We start from the raw sequence: 24,555 nt of genomic DNA on the forward strand, positions 1-24,555 counted from the left end.
ACATCTTTTAACAAGCACCACCAAACACTGGCCAAATATGTTGATGTGTTATGCAGAAACCTGCTCTAATCCACAGGCCAGGTTCTTGACAAATAAACAAGAAAAATCTCCCAAGCCCAGGAACTGTAGCTGAGAAATTAGAAGTCACACCAATAAACTATCTGAATGTAATATAGTAAAGAGTTTATTTGTTTGCCTTAGAAAAGGTCTCTGGCATAATTCATTGGACACATACACATTAAATATACAAATGCACACCAAAAGAAACCCAGAAGGCATGCATCCAGTCAAGAGGCTCATTCAGAACCACTCCACATTTCATGCTAGAAAGACCAAGCCTTAAGCCCCTACTTTGTTACTCTGTCCAAAACCAAGACCACAAGTGTAGGCTCCACACAGACCAGGAAACCCGGACCAACAAGCCAAAAAAAAGGAAATGAGATCCAGAGAACAGGCATCCTCTTGAGATTGTCCAGGGTCAGGCCAAAGAAAGCTAATCTTGTTCTTTAAAGCAGCAAGAGAACAACAAAAGTCTCCCATTTTCCCCATGCCCTTTGGGGGTTAGTGACTTGGCTGCAAGAGGTGGCAGCCGACTTGAAGGCTGCTGTAGGTCCTGCTGTACCTTCAGCTTCCGCTAGCAGGCTTCTAACAGAATTCATAACCACTGCTCCATGCCCCTCTGCCTCCCAGCACCACCAACCACATTTTATCTGGAGAGTGATAGTCATTTTACAGGTCACAGCCTCAGGTTTCTAGCACTCATCAAGAACCACAATTAGCAAAACTAGTAAAAATAAATGCAGTCACCTCACCCAGACTCACATCTGTTGCCATAGGAGCAGCCAAATAGTCCATGTTCAGCTGATTTTATCTTCAGAGAAGAACAAGTTCCACCAGAGTCTTAAACATCAACTCTGGGTAAGCAAGGCTAGATGCATCCCCATAGAGTCACGGTGAGTTTAAGAAGCAGATTCAGATCATGCGAGAAAGCAACTTTGGTCTCTCAAATTAGGTAATTAAACAGCATGTGATAACCCTAAGGAATTCTACTAGCCCCTGGAGTCAAAACATGAGGCTCGAACTCTGCAATGAGGGAGGGAGTTTGAAAACAAGTGAACTTTCATGAACTGCTGTGGCAACAAAACAGAAGACAAACAAATGAGAGATCCTCTCTGGAAATTAGATCCTGTTAGTTGACAAGGTTAAAGAAAAGTGCTCTCACATCTGTCACAGGAAAGAGAAAGTAAAGCAGGTTAATAAGTAAGCACAGAAGGGCAAGTGAAATCAGCCTCTGACTTATGAAGGTGTTCCACCCAAGATGAAGCAACATGAAAACAAAGAGATAGAGGACTTCCTGGAAAACCTGACCATATATATATATATATCTCAACATGGTACTAATTAGTTAATTAGCCTATTGCACAATTAAAAAATAAATAAATATCTTAAAACTCTGGGAGAACAAGGAAGACCCAGATGACAATGTTCTTATCAGAGTGAAAAGTGGAACAACGTTGGTCTGATACATTAACCTCTAATCTCTGCTCACAAAGTAAAATAAATATGAGGAAAAAAAATCTCCCAAATGTCAGGAGAATAACAGAACTGTAGTAAAATGAAGGTATTTTAGACCACCCTACAAACATACAGGGAGTATCTTTTGGCACATGAGCTGTACACCTGAAGCCAATGGGCTAAACTCATGCTTAAGTTACCTCTAGTCCAAGTGATGGTGTCATTTCCAACACCTATTTTCTCCCACTACCAGAAATGATTTTATAAGACACTGCTGGTAACAGGAGCTGGCAGACTCAGCTGGAAAGCTACAGGTTGTTCCCAGGTGGTTTATACTATAGCTATATAGAGTAGCAGGCATTTAACCCACTGAGCAAGGATGAGTATACTTAGCAGAGGGCACAGTACCTTTGGTGTTGTAGGGTCTGAGGACATTTTACAGGGTGAACTCAAGCTAAAACAGGTTTGCTGTAAGTTAAATACACTTCCAGAATTAAAAATTAATCAGTCAGTAAAACAGGCTGCCCAGAGAAGCAGCTGAATGGCCAGTCCTGAATGCACTTAAAAGCCATTTAGATATGGTGCTCAAGGATATGGTATAGTAGTGACCCTGGTAGAGTTAGATAATGGTTGGACTTGATGATCTCAGAGGTCTTCTCCAACCATAGTGATTCTCTGTGTGTGATTTTATCATCAACTACAGACAACTGTTTTAGTGTGACAAGCACTGCTGCAGCCCAGCACCTAGAAAAGTCTTTTGAACAGCTTGTTCTGCACTGAGAGTGCAGCAGTTGCCTTCCCTTGTGCAGTGAAAAGCCAAATATTTTCTGTGAAGAAAAAGAAAGAAAATGAAACTTGTGTGTTTTCTGATGTCTATCTAGTTTTTGGGCAGGTAGGTCTGCTAGTTCTCAGGCATCTACTTACAATTAGGATGCCTTTTTCCGAGGTATCACAAGAAGGCTTATATATGGCAATGGAGTATGTCATCTAGATGGCAAGAAAGCAGAGTGAAACATCAATCTGCACACTCAAGAAACAAAACCAACCTGCTTCTCCACTCTGTTAATGAGGGGAGCTGGAAAAGGGCCAGTGAACAAGAGGACAGGGGTGTCAAACAGGTCCCATATAATAAATAGCTATGTATTCCATGAGCCTGCAACTTGGAAAAAGTGATGACTGAGGACGCAGGTCTGTGAAATCTCAAGTGGCAAGGATATGAGGAGTAGGGGTGGTCATAGCTACATGTGACAGTGGAAGAACTGTCAAGAAAATGACTGAACCAGCCTGACACCAGTTCTTTTTTATACCACACAATGAACTCAGGGTTCACTGCCACAGAACACTGTGAGGGCCAAAAGCAGAAAAGGATTTTTAAAAAGGTACTAAGTGCACTCATTAAGGCCAGGCCCAGAAGGAACTGCCAGTTCAGAAAGTCCATAGACTGCTGGAACAGTGTCAGAGAAAGACCTCTGGATACAAGCTTTATATTTTATGCTTCTGTGATCACCTGTTATTGGCTATCCTCAGAGACAGGATAGCAGAGTAGATGGCCTTTGGTCTGATTGCGTCCAGTGCTTCTTATGGATCAAAGCTCTGAATTTTGGCATCATTTAGAGTTTGGAGAGGTTAATTTAACAACAATTAAAAAAAAAAAAAGGGAACACTTGAAAAGCTTGTATGCTTCCTCTGCTGCTTCTTTCAACCCTCTAAGATGTGCTCCTTAATCACTCAGTTTCCATTGCTGAATTAGCAATAATCCAGGATTTTTTTAGTTAGCCACCAAAAGCTGCATTATTATTCCCAGAACCTGCCTGGTCCCTCTCATATGCCATTTCTCCTGACCCAGTCTCATCTGCAAGTTAAAGGTGCCCCTATATCCAACTTTTTCACTTTACTGCATTCTTGCTAAATCAATTTGTTCGACTGCTTTATTTAGGGCACATAACAGTTAAGATACTAATCTATTGGCCTCTGCTAGCTAAACCCTTCTCCCAGACCTCTCTTTTCTGTGTCAATACAAGACAACAGGAATCTCCAGGAACACGCCTTGTGGAGACAAGATTGCTACACTGTCTGTAAACATTCTTATTTTACCCAGAATTTGCCACTTTGATTTGATTTAGCCTTCCAGCCAGTCAGTCCAATACATTTCTGCAGTGCAGTAGAGTAAACAATGCAACACGGTGATTCTGAGTCTGTAGCTAGACAGACTGAAGTAGCAGCACAAGTAAGTCAGAAAATCTCCTGCTTTTATCTGGGCACAGAGCAAACTCTGAGACCAGTCATCACAGTTGTTTTTACATATAAAATGTGTGCACATAGGTATATGGACTAATACATTCATCAGTAACCCCCACTTAAGGGACCAACCATCCAAAGTCTGCACTTTGCCCAGTAAATGTGCCTTAACTGGGGGTGCTAGGTGCATCCAGGACTGTGCAGGGGCTTTACAGACCACTGCATGAGGACATGGCTGTAAGTTCAAAAATCAATCAAGAGGTTGTGTTCCAGCTTGCTCAGTTCTCCAGATGATCCTTCCCAATCAAGATAACACACAGGCAGATTGTTTGGTTTTATCGCTCATAGTGGAGTTTGGACCCAGGTTACCTGGAATGAAAAGAAGTTAAAGGAATGTTAAGTAAATGAGACCTGGAAAGAGTTTGGACTGAGGCTTCAATCCTCTCTCATTATTTACTATATACCTTGTGTTAGACCTACATTACTCTGCACTCTCTCATGGTTTTATTTCCTATTACTGTGAAATGAAGAGACATTAAAATAAGAGCAAATTCAGAGCACACTACGACAAAAACCACTGAAGAAGTATTTCTGGGTTTTGGCCTGTACCCAGGCTAGTTTCAGTGATGTCCTCAGGTCCCAGCTGTCACTGAAAAACAGTCTGGCCATGACTTGGATGGGAGTTTTTCCAGAAACTGAGGCATGAAAAAAAACCCATCTATTTGATTCCCATACATTCAAAGCAGAGTTTTTTGCCACAGCCCATTTTACATGTGCCAGTGTTAACAGGTGTCAGTATTCCTACCATTTTCACCAGTACTTCTACCATTTCCTTTAGAAGACAAATCCTGAGGCCTCAGTGTCTCTCACTTAAGGAGCAGAGTATGCCATTCTAGTTTCCTATCCTATTTTTTACCTTTGCTCACCTTATGGATTCTTTCTGCTCCCATTACCTGTTCTTTCCAGTGCTTGCACTGCAGTCTGATCTCCTTCATTACAGCCAGCTGCACGCTCTGTGTCACAGTGTGTTTGCAGAAGCAAGGAAGGGAGCTCCTCTGTGCTCTGACCTCAGCAAGGCTCACATAACCTACAGCCCAGGGCAGTAGGCACTGAGAGGGCTGCTGTGTGGCTTACAGTCACTCTGAACAAGGGCAGACCACACTCAGATATTCGTACAGAATTCGTACATGTGCATCTTCCAAGCCACTGGAGCCAGTGGGCAGTAGGACACTGTCAACAGGGAGGGAAAACTGCTACAGCTTATACTGACACACTACTAAGAAATCTCAACCTTGCTAAAATGAAGTAAGTTTCAGCCCAAGTACTGCCTCTGACCTGGACTTCAAGTGAGTAATTTTTAATGTCACTCTTTTGTGTATTGTCACTCTTGCTTTTGGCGATCTGATCAATATTTGCCTCAACCACAAGTAATGGGGAAGAGAAGAGCTCTCTCCTCTCCCTCTCCTCTTCACCTTCCACCACACTGTAGCTTCTTGACTGCTGCACTGCAATCTGTCCTCACTTCTGTGACTGCTCTGTATGCTACTGCCTCTTCCCCACATCTCCCCACGGCATTTCACTTTACCTCCTGTCCCTTCTTTGACCCATTCTGTACTGTTGATCATTACTCCCATCTCCTCATTGCTCCTGTTCCACTCCCTGACTGTATCACATGCAAGACACTTATGTTTACTTTCAAAAGTGTCTGTTCTCTGCTTAGTCTCAACTCCCAACTCCTTTATTCTTCTCACTTTCTACTCTTGTCATCTAGGCTTATTCTACAGATCCTACTACATTTAGAGCAAACACCCAACAATGTTCCCATCTTTCTCTTTTCATCTTAATTTCTAAATTCCAATTACCACTCATCCATGATCCCACTTTGGCTGAATAATTACTGGTGATAAGTAAGCAGATCTTTCTCTGGCAATGCAGTGCTCAGTGTAAATCATTTCGCTTGTAAGAAGTGCCCAAAAGCGAAACATGAAGTCCTGCTATTAACCATATATATTCTGCAACCAACACTCATGAGGAAGAAAGGCCAAAGAATAGAGTAGCTGAGGACAGCAAACCCTCCTGAACCAGACCATTTTTCTTCTAGCAAGGGAGACAATAAAACAAAAAGCCAACACCTTCCAAAAGCACACAGCTTTCAAAGCCTCACAGCATTTCCCAGGAAGTGCACACAGACGTCAGCAGCTGCTGACCACAGCCTGCAGCTTAAAATTAACAAGATTCTGGTCAGGCTCAGAGCTCCTGCTCTTGCATTCCTAAGCGAGCAACAGTGAAATTCAACAGTTGTGTCCATTTGATAATGTGGCTTAAGAAAACTTTGTAAGACAGTCTCTGTGCAGTACCCTAGGATAACGAGTCAGGATGTTAATTCGGGCTCTTAATTAGGGGTGTTACTGCCTGTAGCCCTTGTATTTTCCAGACTCTCAGTTCTAACTTGCAGGTATCCTTTCCTAGCAAGTAAATATTGAGTCAGATGTTCAGACTCTGCTGCAGAACACACTTTCATCACTTCTCTTCCCAGTTCAGATTCTCTTCATCAGTGTCTCCTCTTACGAGACTGAACCTGACCTTTACCCTGATTGAATAATGTCTTTCAATTACTCTGTGAGCTACTTGGGCTGTGGATCTGGTCTTTCTATGCATTTGCAAGGCGGGATGCGTCTCTGTGGTGCTACAGAATTAATAGTGACTTTGGGAGATGTGTGCACAGGCAGGCCCACAGGGCTTAAGTGTGCTGTTTAATCTTTACAAAAGGTAAGGGCAGCTGTTTCAAACTGTGAAGCTCTGAATAATTGCATTCTAACCTGACTGGTACCAAGCACCTTCTTCCCTCTTTCATTTCCACTTCTTACCTCCTTTCTATCACTCAGAGTATCACAGCATTATTTTTCACTAGGCCTGCTCAAAGACAATTTAAACTTTTAAAACTAAGTCAGTCTTACAGTTGTTACCCAGGAACAAAGTGCCTCCTCCTGTCTTGAAGCTGAACCCTCTTCCATGCTCATGTTCCAAGAATTTTTTATTAAATCCTAGAGAAGCATGTGCTATTGATGAAGTAGCTGCAGGAACTTCTGGGTAGCTATTTTTTTTTCCTTTCTCATGAGTCTCTCTTTTCCTAATGTGTCCTCTTACCACTTTGGGATCACTGGACTAGGTAAGCTTTCTCTCAAGAACAGTGATTCAACTGAGAAGCAACGCACAAGCAGTCAGCTTCCTCCAGCCTTTTACAACACCAGATGACCTAAGTTTACTTATACCATACTTCAAAGCTGTGGAGACTCCCATTGCCACCATGAACAGGCATTCTCAATTTGCCCAAACACTTGCATGAGCTCCTTGGAAAGGCTCACTATGTCAGGAAGTGCACAGCAGGAAGGCTGCTGCGCTGGACTTCTGCACCTTCCCTGCACCTACTCTCAGTTCTTCCTTCCGCTTTATTGAGAGAGGTGACAGCCCTCAGGAAGCAGCAGTGGCAGTAAATAAAACCTGAACATAATAGCATGATAGTGTCTTTGTGGAAATGGGCCAGACTGAGCATCAGCCTGTCGGGAACACATCCACTCTGTTAAAAGGAACAGGAACGTGCCGGCTGCCCTGGCTGTGCCATGCTCCAGAAGGGCACAGCACCCTCGAGACACCCAGCCAGAGGCATCCATCTCTTGCATACCTTAATCTGGGCCTAACTTCCTCACGACGTTGTGGGAGCAGTGCACTGTCTGCTTTGAAAGAGCTGGCACCTGCGATACTGTAAAGTGCTGACAAATCAGAGACGACACAATTCTCTACTTCTGTCACTAGAGGGTAGTGCAAGCCCTCAGGTCCTTCTCTCCAGCAGGAAATGCCCAGCCACACATCTCCCCATAGGTCTTCACTGATTCTATTTTCCTGGCTCTGAGGAATGGGGCCCAGCACCATATGCTGTATCTGGTCAAGTCATGAAGTGAATTGGAGAGACCTCTTCGGACCAGGGTTTACTCCTGCACCCCCAGATGTCAAACACACATTGTACAATGGACCTACAAGTCTTAAACTGTTCTTGCCTTCTTAAGAGTTCCTCTTCTCCTGTGCTCATTTGGCATTTTTGAGTCTGTCTTTCATTCGGTCACAAATATTTCTAAGAACCTAACAAACTGTCGTTGCTGACCTTCCCAATACCTTGCTGTTTCTTTTTGGTCTCAGGAGAATGTCTTTCCATTTCAAATCATGACAGTCTCAAGGGAATTCAGTCTCTCTATGCCTGCATTTAGCATTCATCAAAGCACAGAATGGTCTCTAGTTAGACAAGCTGAGGAGAAATTTTCCCCCTGGAACTAGTTTCTTTTCTGCTTGTGCAGGATTTATTGACACCAGCACAGCTCACTGAGAGCTGAAAGACAACCAGGCTGAAAAGTCCACAGATCTATTTCAGTCTGACAGAATATCAAAAAGTTGGGAATTTAGCTATGAAACCATAAATTGACAAAAAGCTTTATCATCTGTGTCTTAAACCTGCTGAATCCCTGGAAGGAGTTAGTGAAAATATCACTCATGCATTAGAAAAGAAAGAAAAGTTGAGATCTAGTACTTCATTGGAGGTCCCTCCCTGCCCAAGCTATTCTATGATTCTCCATAGCTTCGACTTTCATGACCTCCCTCACTTCAGAAGGTGACAAAGGAACAAACAAACTTCTGCTCTATCCTTCACTCCCTGTTCCCTCACCTCAACATAAACACATTTTTCTCTCTCAGAAAAACCTTACTAAACCCCAATGAGGAAAGGAAGGGTGATAGGGAAAAATCTGTCTGCACCCTGCTTAACCACTACCACACTGCACACTGCTGCTGTTTATTAGGGGCATTGCACTTCAGGAACTGCAGACACAACCTATTTTACACAAGCAGACATTTACCTTCCTCCCTCTTTGACCCATATCCACTTGCTGAGAAGCATGAAGCAACATTTACATGAGAAGTACCAACTTTACAATAAGACTACCAGTAAACTGCCCTCAACTTACACTGCCTCTTATCACTTGATACAGTTTCCTCTCTTTGATCTTGCTTATTTCAATATCGAGGAACTAACAGGATCTGCTCACAGGTGCCTATATTGAATATGCCTGCACCAACCAGTCAAATTCAAAACTTGACACATAGAAGCAGAATATGCTGGTAGAAGAGGTTTTACCTGGGATGCCTCCAGTGCTCCTTACACTGGCATGGCCAGTGCTGAGCTGCTCATATTCCAGTTTCATGTTCCCAAGGTCTTCTCCTGAATGTCCTTCACTGGCAAAAGAATTGGCCTCAATGCTTGAGCCCGGAGATCGTTTGGCCTTGCGACTGAAAAGGCCACTGGCAAAGCGTTTTCCCTGCTTGGCACTGGCCTGTGCCTCTTCTTTCTTCACGTCACGAATAGACTCTCTGGATTTGGACTTATTTCTCAGGTCCATGTGGAGCCGGGAGAACAGTTTCTGAGGGCTGCGATTCAGCTTGTTGAAGTTCTCCAGAGGTGGGTCAATTTCTGGGAACTCTTGCTCCAATGTGACTAAGTCATTCAGAAACTTATTTAATCTCTTCTTGGACTCACTTGTTTCCTCCTTTTCCGTGTTCCCCTGATGATCCTGCCTGTGCCGTGAAGCCCAGAGCATCATTTCGCCACGAGTTGCCCCTGCCACTAAACCATACTTGGGGTTAATAAACTTCCGAGCAACAGTAGAGGAATGGAGGCCTGGCTTCCCAATTCCAAGGATTGGGTTGGCAATGCCCAGTTCCTTGTAGAAATTAACCTCCTCTGAGATTGCATAGAGCTCACGAAACTCAATGTCGAACATCTCCACATGCTGTCCGGTCAGGACTAGCAGGATGTTTCTGTCAATGTGGGATGAACTCCATGTGAAGCTGAGAGTAGGAAACAGAACCAACTTTAGATTTTTGGGTGGACACTTGACCTAGCCCACCTAACAATAGCTGAGATACTACATGGGAATATGTAGCATTAGGCCATTTGCCTATAGGTCCTCATCAAAATGGGCCAGGATAGCTACATGATGCTCTTTTTATTGTCTTTCATTAGGCATGCAAAGCAGATGTGGAAGAAAAGCCCCTAAAACTCTGAAGCAACACTGCATCAACAGAATGAGTCTCCAGCCTGAAAACTTCACTGAAGAGAACTGGGCACAGTGGATAGTGGGGAGTCCCTGCAGCGTGGAACTAGCATGGGCATGTTCTGCACTCCCAGGAGCAGCTCAAAGGTACTACATCCACCTTTCTTGTTGACCCACCTCAGCTTTTACAGATGCCACACAGATTACAGAGGCTGGGATTAGAAAGGGAATGACACGAGAAGAAGGCTCTCAAGCAAAGCCATGAGCCATTCTTGACACAAAGAACACAGCTTTGTCTTAAGCAAGAGCAGCTCACCTGTATGATCCAGTGGCCACCTTCTCACCATCCACCATCAGGAATCGGGATGCCAGTGTACCTCTGATCTTCCCTGCTGGCATGTAGAACCCAACTCCTGTCACGGAACGTATCCGGATATTCTAACAGGAAGGTGAAAAGAGAAAATGTCACAGTAAATAGGGCAGAGAATTAGATAATTACCAGCTCCAAGTCTTAACATGTCACTCACATTATCTCAATATTTCTACAGCTCATTTTCTACCAGCCACCAGAAATCAGAAGGGCTGCAGTTCACTCCTGTCTATGCAACTCACTGCTCTCTATTGCTTTATAGCCCTGTCCAATGGGTCAGCATCTTTGTAACCCTGCCAGCAGCCTTCAGCTGTTCATCTTAACCCCCTGGCAAGACAATGCTTTCAAAAATCAAACAATCCTCTGCCTCCAGTCCTGTGCTGTAGCTCAGAAGGCCCAGCCCAGTTTAGGGGAATGAATCAGAGGAAGCTCTGAGTCACATTTGCACTCTTGAGTCCTGATCCCTACTTTATGGCACTAGTGAGCACTTCTCCAGATTACGCTACCAGGACCACAAAACCAACCAACTTCCCAATACCTGTGCCCTGCAAAGGACACAGTTACTTGGAGGGTAATGTATGAGACAGATCTATGTTAGGCTCTTTTTGTGTTTGTGCTATGATTCCTAGCAACACATAGCCTAAAATGGGCAAATTGGAAGACTGAACAACTTAATTATCACAGAAGAGAGGAAGACACAATCGTATTGCTTGAAAGATAGATGTTTCCTGTCCGTTTTAACTAAAGGGAAGTCCTGACCTTTACAATTTTGCTAAGAACTCCCAACAGTTACAGTGGCCACCCAGATTCCTCACTGTTCAATGGAGAGTGAAAAACACAGAACTTTTTGTTGAACAAGTGAGTGTCTCTACTGATGTCCTGAACAGAGCAGCAAAGAATTTCAGAAGAGGAAGGAAATTCCATGAAAAGAACGCAAGTAGTTAGAAAAAAGATAATACCTGTCTCCAAACCTCCCAACCAACACCCTCTGGCCAGCAAATCTGCAAGTACTCAACAAAGCACTGCCAGGCACAGGGAAAACACAGACTTAGGGTCATGTAATTTTCAACAACAGATGTGTGCGTGCACTTAACAAATACTGCACAAGAATCCACTGGACTTGGGGGTTAGTCTGCTTCTGGGTCCTGGCTGCAAGAGGCTGGATTGTCAAACTGCCTAACATGAAGCGCCCTCCACTCCCCACCAACCAAAAGCATTGATTGTCAGTCTAAGTTCAGAGCAAATTACCTTGTCAGTCTGACACACAAAGTGAGACCATTTTCTTCATTCCACCATCTGTTTCTGTAAGAATTCTTTACCCGTGAAAAACTAAAAGGTATTGTGATCTGGAGTAATAAAGCCAGGGTTGGGAGTCAGATAGTCCCACAGTGTAATCACAGTTCTGACACTGTTCCCTGTGATGTTCTGGGAAAGTCAATTCGCCTTTGCTGCATTCTTCCCCTACCTGCAGAGCAGGAGAATCATGCGGATTTGGCTAACGCTAGCACAGCCTTGGATCCCACAAAGAGCTAAGTCCTATTATTATAAACCTCAGTGACAGCTTAAATATTGATAGGGTATAGAAATCAGCATGCAGGAACGAGTGGGTATAGGAATGCAGACTGCTTTCAAAAAACATTTCTCTGAATGTAACTCTCACCTTCTGAATCTGCTCCTTTTCTCCCACTAAAAAGCACAGCAGTGGCAGTACAAATTCTGACTAACAGTAACTGATGATATTACTATTTTGCATTCTTCTATTACTTGATCTGTCTGGAGTCCTGTGTGGGCATTAGCTAATTAAGGCTCCCAACACTGCTGAAAGTATTATTACCCTATTTTAAAGATGAGAAGCCTGAGAGAGAGAAAAAGGTGAAGTGACTTGCCCAAGGCCTAGCAGTGAGTCATATGTGTGGGATGCTGAATGCAGGTTGGGTAGAGCACAGCAGAAAGGGTGCCCTTTCCAGCATTTAGAATCACATTTTAGCTGGCTGGCTGATCATCTGGAACATATTTTTTTCCCTTGCTGAGTAAAGTTGGATGTGGAATTTGCAAATCATAGGATATTGACTGCCAAGTGACAAAAAGGATGTTTGTTCTTCAAATCAGTCAACAGCTCTGACATCGCACACACCTTTGTGAATCAAGAAGTATCAGCCTGTGTGAACAGAAAGCTTCTTGGCATGTAACAAGTGTGTATTTCATTGTGTTTGCACGTTCTATCACCTTCTTGTGGTGAAAAGAAAGCACACTCAAATTTCTGCAGTAACTGAGCTACACATGACACTTAGAAGGGCACAGAGGGGATAGAACCAAACAGCTGAATGCATCAACCTCCTTGAACGAAGTAGGCAGAGCAGTGCATAAATACATCTTCTAATGCAGAAAACAAGTACAAAGTCATATAAACATCCAGTCACTTAACAGCTTATTTGTATAATGTTTTCTGCCTTGAAGGATCTTGAGGCATTTGTAGATGAAATACCAAGCTGTACAGAGGAGGAACAAGCTCAGGTTCATGTTCCGAAGGCTACACAACAACAACAGAGGAAAGATGAATATAAATAAGGTGAAATTGCAGCCATTTTGGAGAGGCACTGCTGTTACAGCAGTAACGGCAGAGGACCAGTTAGTTCACCAGATAGAAGTGACCCCTCCAGATCTGTATTCCAGCAGAAGGTTTGTCATAGCCTGGCTTATGGAAGCTACAGTCTGCATTAAATTCTCAGATTTCCTTTACTGTGGCTTGCACCACTCCTCACCTCAAGTAGTGACTGATGTCTCCGTGGCACCAACTTAATACAAACTGGTTAACAGTTAAGCCTGATAGAGCATCCTAATAAAAACAGCGAGGGAATGAGTCTGTCTTGCTTTATTATGACACATATTTGAACTTCACCCTGAGCCCACAAAACATTAAATTGGACTTGGTTTAGAAAGTCATTAATAGCCTGTGTTGTGACGGAGACTTAGTTGTCACTTGACAAATCCAGTCAGTAGTGCTCACAAGCAAGGCTTGAGATGGGGAGAGACACAAGACAGACCCCAAAGGGAAACATATTTCCACCAGGGAATCCTGTGTGTACTTTTCCTCTTAGAACCACCACCGACATGCATGTTGCAATGTGAGCAGGGATCTTTATTTCAAGCTTGGATGGATGAACAACCTCTATAACTAACAGATGTAAGATAGGCTGAGGAGAGGCAACAGGCAAAAACAGTAGCTGGTACATGACAGTGACTCAACAGTCCCCTATATTGGCCACACTTTTCAAAATGTGGAGATCCTCTTTCTGCCATCCCTAGAAAAACTAGATCTGTTCAGTCAGTACAATCTGTTGTGATGGCCTCTGCCCATCATTTTCTTGCACTGCTCCTTCTCTTAAGTACAGGACTCAGGAAGATGCCCCAGGTGCCCATTGTTTCCCACTCTACAACCCCAGATGGAAGTACCACAAAAGGTGAAAACAGGAAGAGAGAGATCAAAGGATCACAGTATGTCAGGAGTTGGAGGGGACCCAAAGAGACCATCCAGCCCAACCGCCCTGCCAGAGCAGGACCATAACCTAGATCAGGTTGCAGAGGAATGCATCCAGATGGGCCTTGAAAAGTCTCCAGAGAAGGAGACTCCACAGCCTCTTTGGGCAGCTCTGTGAACTTATAGTAAAATTCCCTCTTGTGTTGAGGTGGAATATGGTCTGCAAGATTCTCATAGTTCTGATGATCAGACATCCAGGTCAGAGAGATGGGGATTAGATGTTCATCTTGCACAGGCATACAAAAGCAACCACAATGTAGAAGAAGCCACAGAGTAATGCAGGGAAATACTATGGACTTATCCTGTGTTTGCCCTGGACAGCTGGAAATGGCATGCTTACTGACAAGAGTAAAACTTGCAGGTGTTAGAATAGAATGGAATGAACCAGGTTGGAAGAGACCTCCAAGATCATCCAGTCCAACCTAGCACCCAGCCCTATCCAGTCAACTAGACCATGGCACTAAGTGCCTCATCCAGTCTTTTCTTCAACATTTCCAGGGACGGTGACTCCACCACCTCCCTGGGCAGCCCATTCCAATGCCAATCACTCTCTCTGGCAACAACTTCCTCTTAACATTCAGCCTATACTTCCCCTGGGGCAACTTGAGACTGTGTCCCCTTGTTCTGTTGCTGGTTGTCTGGGAGAAGAGACCAACCCCCACCTGGCTACAATCTCCCTTCAGGTAGTTGTAGACAGCAATGAGGTCCCCCTGAGCCTCCTCTTCTCCAGGCTGCACACCCCCAGCTCCCTCAGCCTCTCCTCATAGGGTTTGTGTTCAAGTACAGTAGGGCAGAATCCAGCAAGATGGACCTGGCCTGCCAAGGTCATTACTGGGTCTTATTTATTTGGGTCCTTGCATTAAAAAAAAATAAAAAACACAACCTTGCAAGCCTCCATTTTCAGAAGACCACAAGTAGCCTATAACAATTATCTACCAAGTAATTAAAAACAACAGCAGCACTGTATCACATTACATGCAGCTTCTCCCTCACCTGAGTTATGGTTCAGTGAGGAAAGACATAAAATATTGAAATGAAATTCTGAAAATTTCTTAGGCAGAAACTTGTAAGAATTCATGGAGGTGAAGAACTTCTTACAGGTTGGTAAAATGAATGTAAAAAATATGAAGATGAACTTCCTACATGTAACTCATTCTCTGGGCTTGCTTGGGGCTCCAGGTGAACTTTTGCCCTGTTTTTGAGCCAGAGTGTGTGCTACTGGGGTCCTGGCTAGCAGAAGCATGGAGAGAAAGAGAACTCATCTAAAAACTGGTGAGAACACTCACCCATGAGTCAACAAAAAGAGGACTTTTTGGGGCTGTGAATTTTGTATCTATGAGAATTTTGATTCATTGTGATCTCTGAAGAACTCTCTTGTGTCAAATGTAACAGAAGTCTGACAAACCATGTCCTGTAGGCTCAGGAAGCCATATGACTCATACACACACTCCTACTAACATGCCAGGATGAATGTGACAATGGTTAAACTTAAATGCATTTCTAGTGATCTCTGGCCTACAGAGAAAAATGGAGGTTCTCCTTGTTTCATGCTTGGAGTCAGTAAAGAACTTTCTGTCTTTGCAGAGTGAGGTACTGACTTCCTCTAGCACTTTCCCTCCTCTGAGACTGTCAGCACCTTGCCATCTCAAAATGATAAAACAACCAAGAATTTAGTGAAAATACCCAGCCCTGTATGTAGACAAAGGTCCAAATCCAGTGTTGACAGCAAATCTCTGCAATGGATGAACAGGGCAATGGAAACGAAAAGGCAAGAATTACAGAACAATCTGAGCATCTGGTGGTGACAAAAGACAGAGTAACTATCCTGACCCTGCAGCACTGACAGCCTGTGGCACTGTGTCATCTCCTTCTCTTTTTCCCTGAGATCAGAACTTGCCTCCATATCTTAAAGTTCCATCCCACACTGCTGCAATATTCTGAGAAAAAGCCATCCTGTAAGTCTTGCACAAGCTTTCCAAAGGAAAGGTGAGAAAGAAAGGCACAGAGGAAGAGTATGCAAGTCTTTTGAGGACAAACTGTGGCCCATTCATGAAAGTCTTTTGGAAGAAAGCAAAACAGTTACACAAAAAGACAATGTAAAGAGGGAATGTTTTTCCCTGTTGCTGAAAATCTGCAGAATACACTCAAACATCAAAGCAAATGGCAGAAGATGTCATAAAGAACAAGTCAGTTGCTGTAGAGCTTCTCATTCTCTCTCAGCCATTCCTGCATCCTCTGTGATCAGGCAGCATAGGACAAAACTATTCTGCCAGAACAAGATCAGAGGCCCAGCTTGCTCACTTGCTTTAAATCTAGGTCTTCAACAATAAATGCTCAAAAGAAAAGTTCAGCAAAGGTTCAAATAAAAGTTGAAAAAGTTACAAAAAAGTTCAAAAGTTCAACAATAAAAGTTCAACAGTTCAACATAAAAGTTCAAAACATCTGTGAGGTGGAGGTTGAGGGAGTCCTCAAGGCGCACTCTTCACCATGCTCAAGATTTCTTGGGTTATCTAAAGCCAGGTGTCATCACTGTGTGATGAATTCTGCCATACTCACCCAGGCAGCAGCACCAGAACATCCAAAGCAGCCTTGGGTGGCATACTAAGAGGCCATCTTCCTTTAGAGGCAAATGACCTGTTTCCCCTTACAGGAAGATCCCTCCCAGAACTTCCAAAGTCTCATAGACAGAAATAAACTGCACTGACTTTAATAAAATTAACTAAAGCCTTAACCATACTGGAAAAGGAATACAACAACCTTTAGGGGAATTTCAGATACGAGCACGAGATGGCTGGGTAAAGAGGTGACAAATCAGAAGGACAGCATTCTAGACTGCAATTCTGCAGAAGAATGAACTAATATGTCAAAGAAGAATGTTAAAAAGTTCTCAGACCTCCTTTAGCTCAGCTTGTATGCAGATTTTTTTTTTAGTTGAAGAAGTCTAATGAAAAACATATCAAGATTGAGTGTGAGAGAGATGAAGCACAGAAGGGAAGCAAAATAGTTTTCTCCTGCTTTTGATTGCACCAGTTTGAACTCTGCCTCTTTGGTAGGAGTAATGCAACTCGGGTGCTGCAGGATATAGTTACTTTTGTCACACATTACCATGATGTCTAGTTTTGGTGTGTGAAGTCTGTGTAGATACCTATGAAGAAAGAGGTAAGAGGAAAAGCAGAAAGGGGACACTAACTGTTTAAAGGCAGAACACAGAAAAAAAAAAAGAACTTGTCTCTTCAATAGCATTCAACTTGTTCTAAAAGGCCAGGGCATCTTTTCATTCACTCCAAACAGAAACTAAAATATGCAGCACCTGAAGGCTTAATTCCTGCTCATGATGACATGGTGAGAAAACTACTGGGAAACAGGTACAGCAGCAAATGGTACTAATGCTGGGATGTCATAGATGTGTACCAAAGAGACTCAAGCCTAGGCCACATCATACTACTGAAGCTTGAAACAGGTCTAGTATAATGATGCCTGTCTTGCTTTCAAGGACATGAGAGGAAAGGAACTTCCATCTCTGTTTTGGAGAAAGATGAGAAAGCTGCTCAGCTGGATGTCTTTTTTTGATGAAGTCCAGAAACTCAGAGCAGAGTAGTAGTTCACAAGAGCACCGTTCAGATATATGCAAGCTGTTTTCTTCTGGATTTAAGATAGATCTCTTAAAAAGGTTAATAGAAGTCTCTATGATCTTCAGAGCTTTTTGAGTTTTGGTTGTGCTTAAAAAAACAACAATTATTAATTATTTATGGAAAATCTGCCCTCCCTTCAGGTAGAAAGGCACTTTGGTTCTTTTCCCACTGGTCAGAAGAACAGTTAGATCAGAAAAAGGGCAAGTCTGGCATCCCATAGTTTGCTTCCAACCCAGCAACTTTTTCAGTATATGGAACAAATCTGCAGTAGTGACAGTGACCAAAAAAAACAAACCATGAAAAATCAAGGAATGCAAGGCTGTGAACACACAAAGGAATTCAGTCTGTATGCAAGGGAATGAGATCCCACTGAGGCTGCTTCTGCCAGCCAAGCTAGACTGACTGCTCTGCAGTGCTGCAAGTACTAGATGAAGGCATACTCTGACAGGGAACTTGGGAGCAGCTATGGTCCTCAGTCTCTTCTGTTCTCAGGCAAAAGGAGGACTACAAGTTCATTCACCCCAAGATGATGACTGCTGGATAGGAAAGTCTTGATTTCACAGGGTGTATGTGTCCTATAACTGAGATCCATGCAGACAACTACTCAAAATGCTACTCCAGATTCTAGTTGGGATCCTCACAGAGCAGACTCACAAGAATTTCCTGAGAAATTTTTCTTCCAAAATAGGAATTTTTTGGTCACAAGAGTCAAGAAACTACACAGACCCTGGTTTTAGGTGAAAGGCCAAAATTCCAAATGTTTCCTTTCTCTTCCCTTCTGTATTAACAAAATACTCTCTTATTCCTCTGTGTTCCATCAGTGCCTGTGTAAGTGCTGTGGTGTGACTTGCAGAGAGGAAGCGATGTGTCTGCCTGTGCAAGTGAGTTCCAAGATTCATCACAACTGAAGAAGGCCAAAGACCTACAGGAGAGAGTGGTTCAGTATTATCTTACCCGGATCTGCAAGTCACTGAGGTCAAGACATCTGCACATTTCCAGGAAGAGCTTCACAGCTTCCTCATCTAAGATAATATAGACTGGAATCCAGCGCTTGTATGCTGCATCAACAATATCACGGAAGATATCTCGGTCTGTAAACACATCCATGACCACTGCAATAATCTGGAAACAAAACAGTAAAAAGGCAACTGAATAAAACATTAGAAACTGAAAAGGAGGCATATCATAAAGGTGCAAAATAAAGGGGAGCACTGATACCAGAATATGGAGGAGGAGGATACAGGGAGACAGAAGTACTACCAATTTGTTAATCTTCTGGCTTGGCTCCTGCTGTACTTTGAAAAGAACTTAATAAATGCCTTTGAGAGTTCTTCTTCTAGGGTAAGATGACTTATTTCAGCAGCCTAAGGAACACCAAAGCCATTTTTCCTCTGTATTGTGAAACTTTTGTTGCCTTTGTAAGGATTCACTTAAACAGAAAGAACATTGAAAACAGATTGAGAAAGAGTGACAGACACATTTCTAACACTTAATCAAAAGGTAAGTCATGGAGGAACGAATGCACAGATGAATCAGGGTTTGACTCTTCAGTCACAGTGCAGACAAAAAGAATTTTATTTACCTTTTTTTTCCTCAATGTGCTGTGAGAAGTCTGCTCTCAGTGCTGGCTTCCCAAGGAATGTCTTATGGAGCTCAAACACAAATACCTCATGTTTGTCAGTAAGGTACTGGAGTATGCATTTAAGAGTTGGAGGCAAAATGTTGATTCTCTCTCATGTACATTCTCACATGTATATTTTTTCTGGTAATCCCTCTTTCCAGGCATAGATTTTGCATAAAAACAAAAGGTTGTGCTGACATGACAGACAAGCCTGAACATTCATAGGATGAGTAAGAAAACCAAGAAGGTTATGGCCAGCTTTAATGCTAATATTATATGGTTTATCCTTCTCTCTCTTTCTGCATCTTTTATACCATTAGAAATATCAGTTCGCTTTTCTGCCTGAGTTATTCTCCCCATCTGAAAAGTTATGAATGAAGGAGGCTACTGTTTTCCTAGCCCAGCCACTTTGCCAGGTCAGAGCTGTCATACTGACAGGATGCTGGGTGTAGAGGTGCCTCAGTTTTAATTTCCCAGGTGCTGGGGTCACAGTGACAAGCCAAACTGTACTGGGGACTGCACATACAGGTACAAATGGAGCTCTAACCTGGGTCAAACAGTAGGATTTTCTTCACTTGAAGTTTGGAAGAGGTGTGGCTCAAGTTTCAGGAGTCACCTATTGATGAGGGAATAATTCTCACCAGGGGCCTATTTTCTTTGAAAAATGCCCTTGAACAAATTGCTTCCAGGAAAGTGATGCCAGTAAACATCTCCTGCTGAGACTTTGCTTGCATGGCCAATAACAACCAACACCTCTGCTCCACCAGGCTCCTTCTGTCAACATCAACAGTGCTTACACAAGCTTTACTTCATTAGAAAATGAAAAGAACAGCTGACGTGTTTATGCTGATCATTGAAATGTACGTTCCTAATATAGGTGAACCACGGCGGAGCTGCATTACACCAGCTCATCAATAACTTCTGCTAGGCAGAACTAGATTTCGGGTCCTGCCTTGGTTCTCACTGCCCAGCACAATGCAGCAAGATGCAGGGAATATTACCAGAACTTTGGAAAACAAAAATACAGCAAACTTGTGCTACTTTGTTCCTAAGCAGCTTCCCATACATGCAGATGATAATGAAAGGCATGAGAGATTCATGCACTAATTCAGGCCTCTTATGTTCCCTCTCCCCTCCACACATAGTGGCATGGATGTATTTAAGAGCAAGAATGCCAGATAATATTAATTTGAAGAATATCCACGTTGGAATTGATCAAGCATAGACAGCAGAATGGTGAAGTTTTCTTTCCATTCCTTCCATCTGCAAAGACTGCAGAAACTGCACCACTTCCTGGGCACACCACTAATTGTTAGTACTGACTTTGAAATATGAAGGGATGTTTCCCTCCAGGCTTTGGGGTCCTGCAAGAGTTCAGACTTCTTTATAAGACTGTGGACAAAACCCATGAAAACTAGGACTGTATGAAAGGCAAATGAGTTGCCCTGCAGATGGAACTTCCAAGGCAGTAAAACGTGCAGTGGGCAGCCCCTGTTGTTAAGTCTTCCCAAACGCCTGCTACAGCTGGTGATCTATCAACACCATGGAGCAGCCTTCTCAAATACAGCAAGTCTGAGCATGAGTACCTACCCCTGCAATAAGTTTTCCCCATTCCTCTACCTCATCCTATGGATAATAAAACTTATCTATGTGGCCCTTAGGTGTGCCTAGCTCTTCATAGGTATTTGAAGATTGGCAAGCATTAACTTGCCAATCTCTTTGCGGCAAGGTAGCTTAATTAACATATGTGTGTAAGCCCCTGATGATAAGCCACCCACAGACATGTGCCACGTATTGCTAGTATCTGTTTAGACACCACCCTCACCCACCCCCCCCAAATAAACCCAAAAGCAACAAAACCCCACCCTCATCTGCCGAATGAAAAATTGCTACCTGGAGACTTTTTCAGCTCAGCTGAAGACAACAGGTATCTATGAAAAGGGCCATTAGACACTCAAATGGCTGTTAAACATGAAACCACCTTTGGGCTGGGAGGGGCACGGTTCATCCAGTCAGGGAAAATACTAAATTCCACAGAGAAATTAATTATTTAGGTGCCAGGCACAGCTATTGAAAGAGCAATCTCCCACTCCTTGCACAGCCTGTAGAGGCATCTGTAGCAGAGCAAAGATGCGAAGTTGCACTAAATCGGAGCGTATGAATTTTAGAGCTTCTAGCTCTTCTGTATGACTGCTCACAGCAGTTGCTGAAGAGGGTTATAGGGGGTGCATGTATTTGTGTAAGCAGGTAGCTGAGGAGATCCCCTGCTGGACTAATGCCTCTCTCAAAGTTTTGTGTGTTTCCCAGCAGATTTGGTTTCAACAAGCCTGCCAAAGCTGCGTGTAGAGCCCATGCTGCAGCTAGGCGGGTGAGCAGGTGGAGGAAATAACTTGTGAATTAGAAAGCAGCAAAACCAAGAACAAGAATGAAGTCTCTTTCGTTTTTAGCCTCTTTTTCCTGTGAGGGATGTTAGCTCTGAAGGGGATCTTTTCCTGGGTGATCTTCCCCAGAAACCTCACCCATGCCTGACTAAAAAAGTCATCCTTGCCCCTTCCTATTCAATGCAGGCTCTTGTAACATCATGGCTGGATTATTTTCTTGGCAAAGGTGCATGTCACCACAAACAGTCCTGTGCAACAGAAGATAAATAGGAGGAGCAGCCACGTAATGTCTGGATTCTGGCTGCTTGCAGTCCAGGCTGGGTGGTGTCAAGACCACAAAAAATCAATCCAGAAAACATCAGCCCATAAACAAATTTGCTGCCCCATGCTTAATGAGGGGTACCTCCACATGCAAAAGGGGTGGCTGTAATAGCATCATGACCTGCTGAGCCAGGGAATCATAATGGGACAAGACAAAGCCGTGTAGAAAACCTCTTTTCGGGGGTGGCTGCAGGGGTTTAACCCCATCCTGGGCGTCAGCTTTGGCAAACCATAGTGTGACTGGCAACAAACCTCGGCAAAAGCCCTTGCCTGGTGGGCACCAACCAGCCCGAGGGCAATCACACTCCTCCCGCTTTGGAGGAGGCCTGCAAGGAAAGCCAGGCTGTGACAGGCTCTCACCTCCCCTCACCCCATATGTCCCCACAGGCAGGCCCTTGGCCCAGCTGCCCTCAGCCCAGGTGTGAAGGCAGGCAGGGGTGGGAAGGAGCGGCCTGTCGAGGGCGCCCGCTTCGTGTGGTGTCCAGGCCCTACCTTCTGCGCCTGCTGGATCATCTCCCGCACCACCTCCTTCAGGTGGGGAGCGTTCTCCTTGCGGGGGTGCGTGAAGAGGGCCACACGGCTGATGCCCCGGTAGAAGGTCTTGTCGGTCCAGCCCAAGTCCAATGGGGGCACCTCCGTGTCTGAGCACTCGGGCCAGTAGGCTAGCGACAGAGTCTCACCGCCGGGACCCCGCACCACCTTGCCGCCCTCCCGGGGGTCGTCGTACCCTCGCCAGCTGCCCCGCAGGGCCTGCAGCTCCTGACTGGAGAGAAAGTCACGGAGCTGCTCCTTCCTCAGCGCCTCCCGGTAGGCCGCCTCGCCGCGGGAAACCAGCACCTCCAAGGCCAGGCGCTGCTCCTCGCTGTAGTAGAACCGGGCCTGGGTCTCTGTCACCTTCTCGTTGACGTGCGACTCGTCCAGCAGGACCACCTGGGACTCCGCCATGCTGCCGGCACCCGCGGCGCCGGGAGGCTGCGGAAGGAGGGAGAGGCAGAGCCGGGACCGCCTCACCTGGCCTGCCCGAGCCCGCCCCGACGGGTGGGGCGGCCGCGCCGCCCTGCGCCGGCCCCCGGCGCTCCCCTGGCCCCATGGGGCTGCGGCTGCCCCTCGCCGGCTCACCTCTCTGCCAGCGCCGTGCGGGGCCCCGTCCGCGGGGAGAGCGGGCGGCCGCCTGCGGGCGTGCTGGGCACAGAGGTCCCTGACCACAGCTCTTGGAGGAGAAGCGGGCCTGGGCCAAGGCTGTGCTTTGGGGTGCAAAGGCAAAAGTCTGTTTAAGAGGGCTTCCCCTCCTTTTTCAGACGTGGCAGCCAGCTGAGGGCAGCTCATGGGGGTAGCTCATGGTAGCCGGGTGCGGGCCGTGGTGCCTCTGCTGCGGCTGGAGGTTAGCCGGGTGCCTCAGACTGCCGCAGCGGCAGCAGCAGCTCAGCCATTCCCGACAAGCAGGAGGCGAAGGCGCTGTTTACAGAGGGGAGGATGACAGAGTGATTCGCCCAAGGCTGCCCAGCATGCTGGTGTCAGAGCCGGGAATAAACCACCCAGCTTCCAGTTTCTGGCTGGCAGCTTGAATAAATACCCCTGGCTTGACGCAGGCATCCCAGCTGAGCGGCTGTGGGCAATGCTGTTAAATGATGGGTTTTGCATGGTGTGTGAGTCGCTAGGGGCCCTAATCAGGATCCGGGCCCCACTGTGGTTGCAGTACATACAGAGAGGATGAAAAGCTGTGCTTTGCCCTTGCAGCACCCAGGGACAGAGCTGGCAGGGATGAGCAAGGAAACAGGAATAAAGGCAAGGCGGGGGTGAAGTGCAAACACTGAGAGGCATTTGCAGTGCTTTACATGTATGATTAGCCCTAGGTGCTCACATGCACAAAGCACTGTAGGGACAGAGCTGCTGAAGCTGCTCTTTGTCTGGTCTCTATAAGCAACCATCTGTGTTCAATGCGAGTTAGCTTAAAAACAAAAGGGTGAGGTTGGGCACTAGAGCCCATCCTGTGCTGTTCCACTCCTTCAGGTAGAAGGGAGAATTTTAGTATTCCAGACTGTAATCAACAGCTGCTCCTACCCCAAAATTCACTTAATATTTGAAATTGCAGTTTGCAGAGCTCTACTCCTCTGCTTATCAAGCCTCCTTTAAAGCATATTTTTGATGTAGGTCCTTTTAGCTTGATTTCCAGTGGAAATGAGGGATTATGTGGTCAAGGTGTTTGCGTCTGTCTGCCTGTCTCTAATAATTTTTGAACCCACTGGCTGATTTTGAACAAGTTTGGCAGAAGCATAATTACCTCCCCACAGATTTTGTGAGAATAAGTGGCTCAACAGCAAAAGGTGACCCTACCCCAGTCCCCGACAGGGAAAGTTGCAGTGTTCATGCTTTATTAGATTCCAGATATTCCATAAAATTGAAAGCACTGATAAGTGCCTCAAATGAAGTTACTGCCATCTGAGGCATCTTAGTCAATCAACCACAGTATACAAACACACAGGAGATGCAAATTTGTTAATCCCAGTGCTCACTAAGATACTTGTTGTTTTTCACTCTGTACCATAGGCTGCCATCAGCTCTGCTATTTCATGTGTGGCTAAAGAAAATCTCTTTTAATCCTAGGTGCCCTTTTCATTCGTAGCTGCACAATGTAATCCTTTGTGCTCAGCTATGGCTCCCACATGAAAGCAACAGTAGGTTCACAAATATATGTTTAGTCTTATATTTAAAAGCAAGCAAACATGTCCCACATCCAAGCAAAACCAGCAGAGATTTTTCAGTTTGTTGTGATGAAATGTTTATCCCTCACCTTTCACTCGGAAAGACAAAGTGTTGTCTGTGTGTTGATATGATAAACAG

The 24,555-nt window shown here is 44.7% G+C and overlaps 1 protein-coding gene across 2 annotated transcripts; it reads right to left on the minus strand.

The window, feature by feature from the left end:
- Positions 1-162: 162 nt before the first annotated feature.
- Positions 163-23,241, minus strand: FAM83F (family with sequence similarity 83 member F). Of its 2 annotated transcripts, XM_064155209.1 has the most exons (6): positions 22,834-23,241; positions 22,207-22,686; positions 18,346-18,513; positions 10,168-10,289; positions 8,936-9,645; positions 163-4,122 (listed from the first exon to the last, which is right to left on the minus strand). In XM_064155209.1, the coding sequence occupies exons 1-6, from the start codon at positions 23,038-23,040 to the stop codon at positions 4,058-4,060; spliced, it is 1,752 nt and encodes a 583-aa protein (XP_064011279.1). In that variant the 5' UTR covers positions 23,041-23,241; the 3' UTR covers positions 163-4,057. The 2 variants fall into 2 exon arrangements, with proteins under 2 accessions (XP_064011279.1, XP_064011278.1); XM_064155208.1 differs by having other exon boundaries at positions 22,207-23,241.
- Between the last annotated feature and the right edge of the window lie 1,314 nt (positions 23,242-24,555).

This window comes from Pogoniulus pusillus, chromosome 15, assembly GCF_015220805.1.
Source record: "Pogoniulus pusillus isolate bPogPus1 chromosome 15, bPogPus1.pri, whole genome shotgun sequence".
In the NCBI taxonomy this organism is placed as follows: Eukaryota; Metazoa; Chordata; class Aves; order Piciformes; family Lybiidae; genus Pogoniulus; species Pogoniulus pusillus.

Coding starts and splice junctions, on each gene's coding strand:
- FAM83F (XM_064155208.1), bottom strand. CDS start 23,040: ATGAGCTGCCCTCAGCTGGCTGCCACGTCTGAAAAAGGAGGGGAAGCC. Junction 18,514..22,206: donor TGATCCAGCAGGCGCAGAAG/GTAGGGCCTGGA, acceptor TTTTGTTTCCAG/ATTATTGCAGTGGTCATGGA. Junction 10,290..18,345: donor TCAGTGACTTGCAGATCCGG/GTAAGATAATAC, acceptor CCTTCCTGTTAG/AATATCCGGATACGTTCCGT.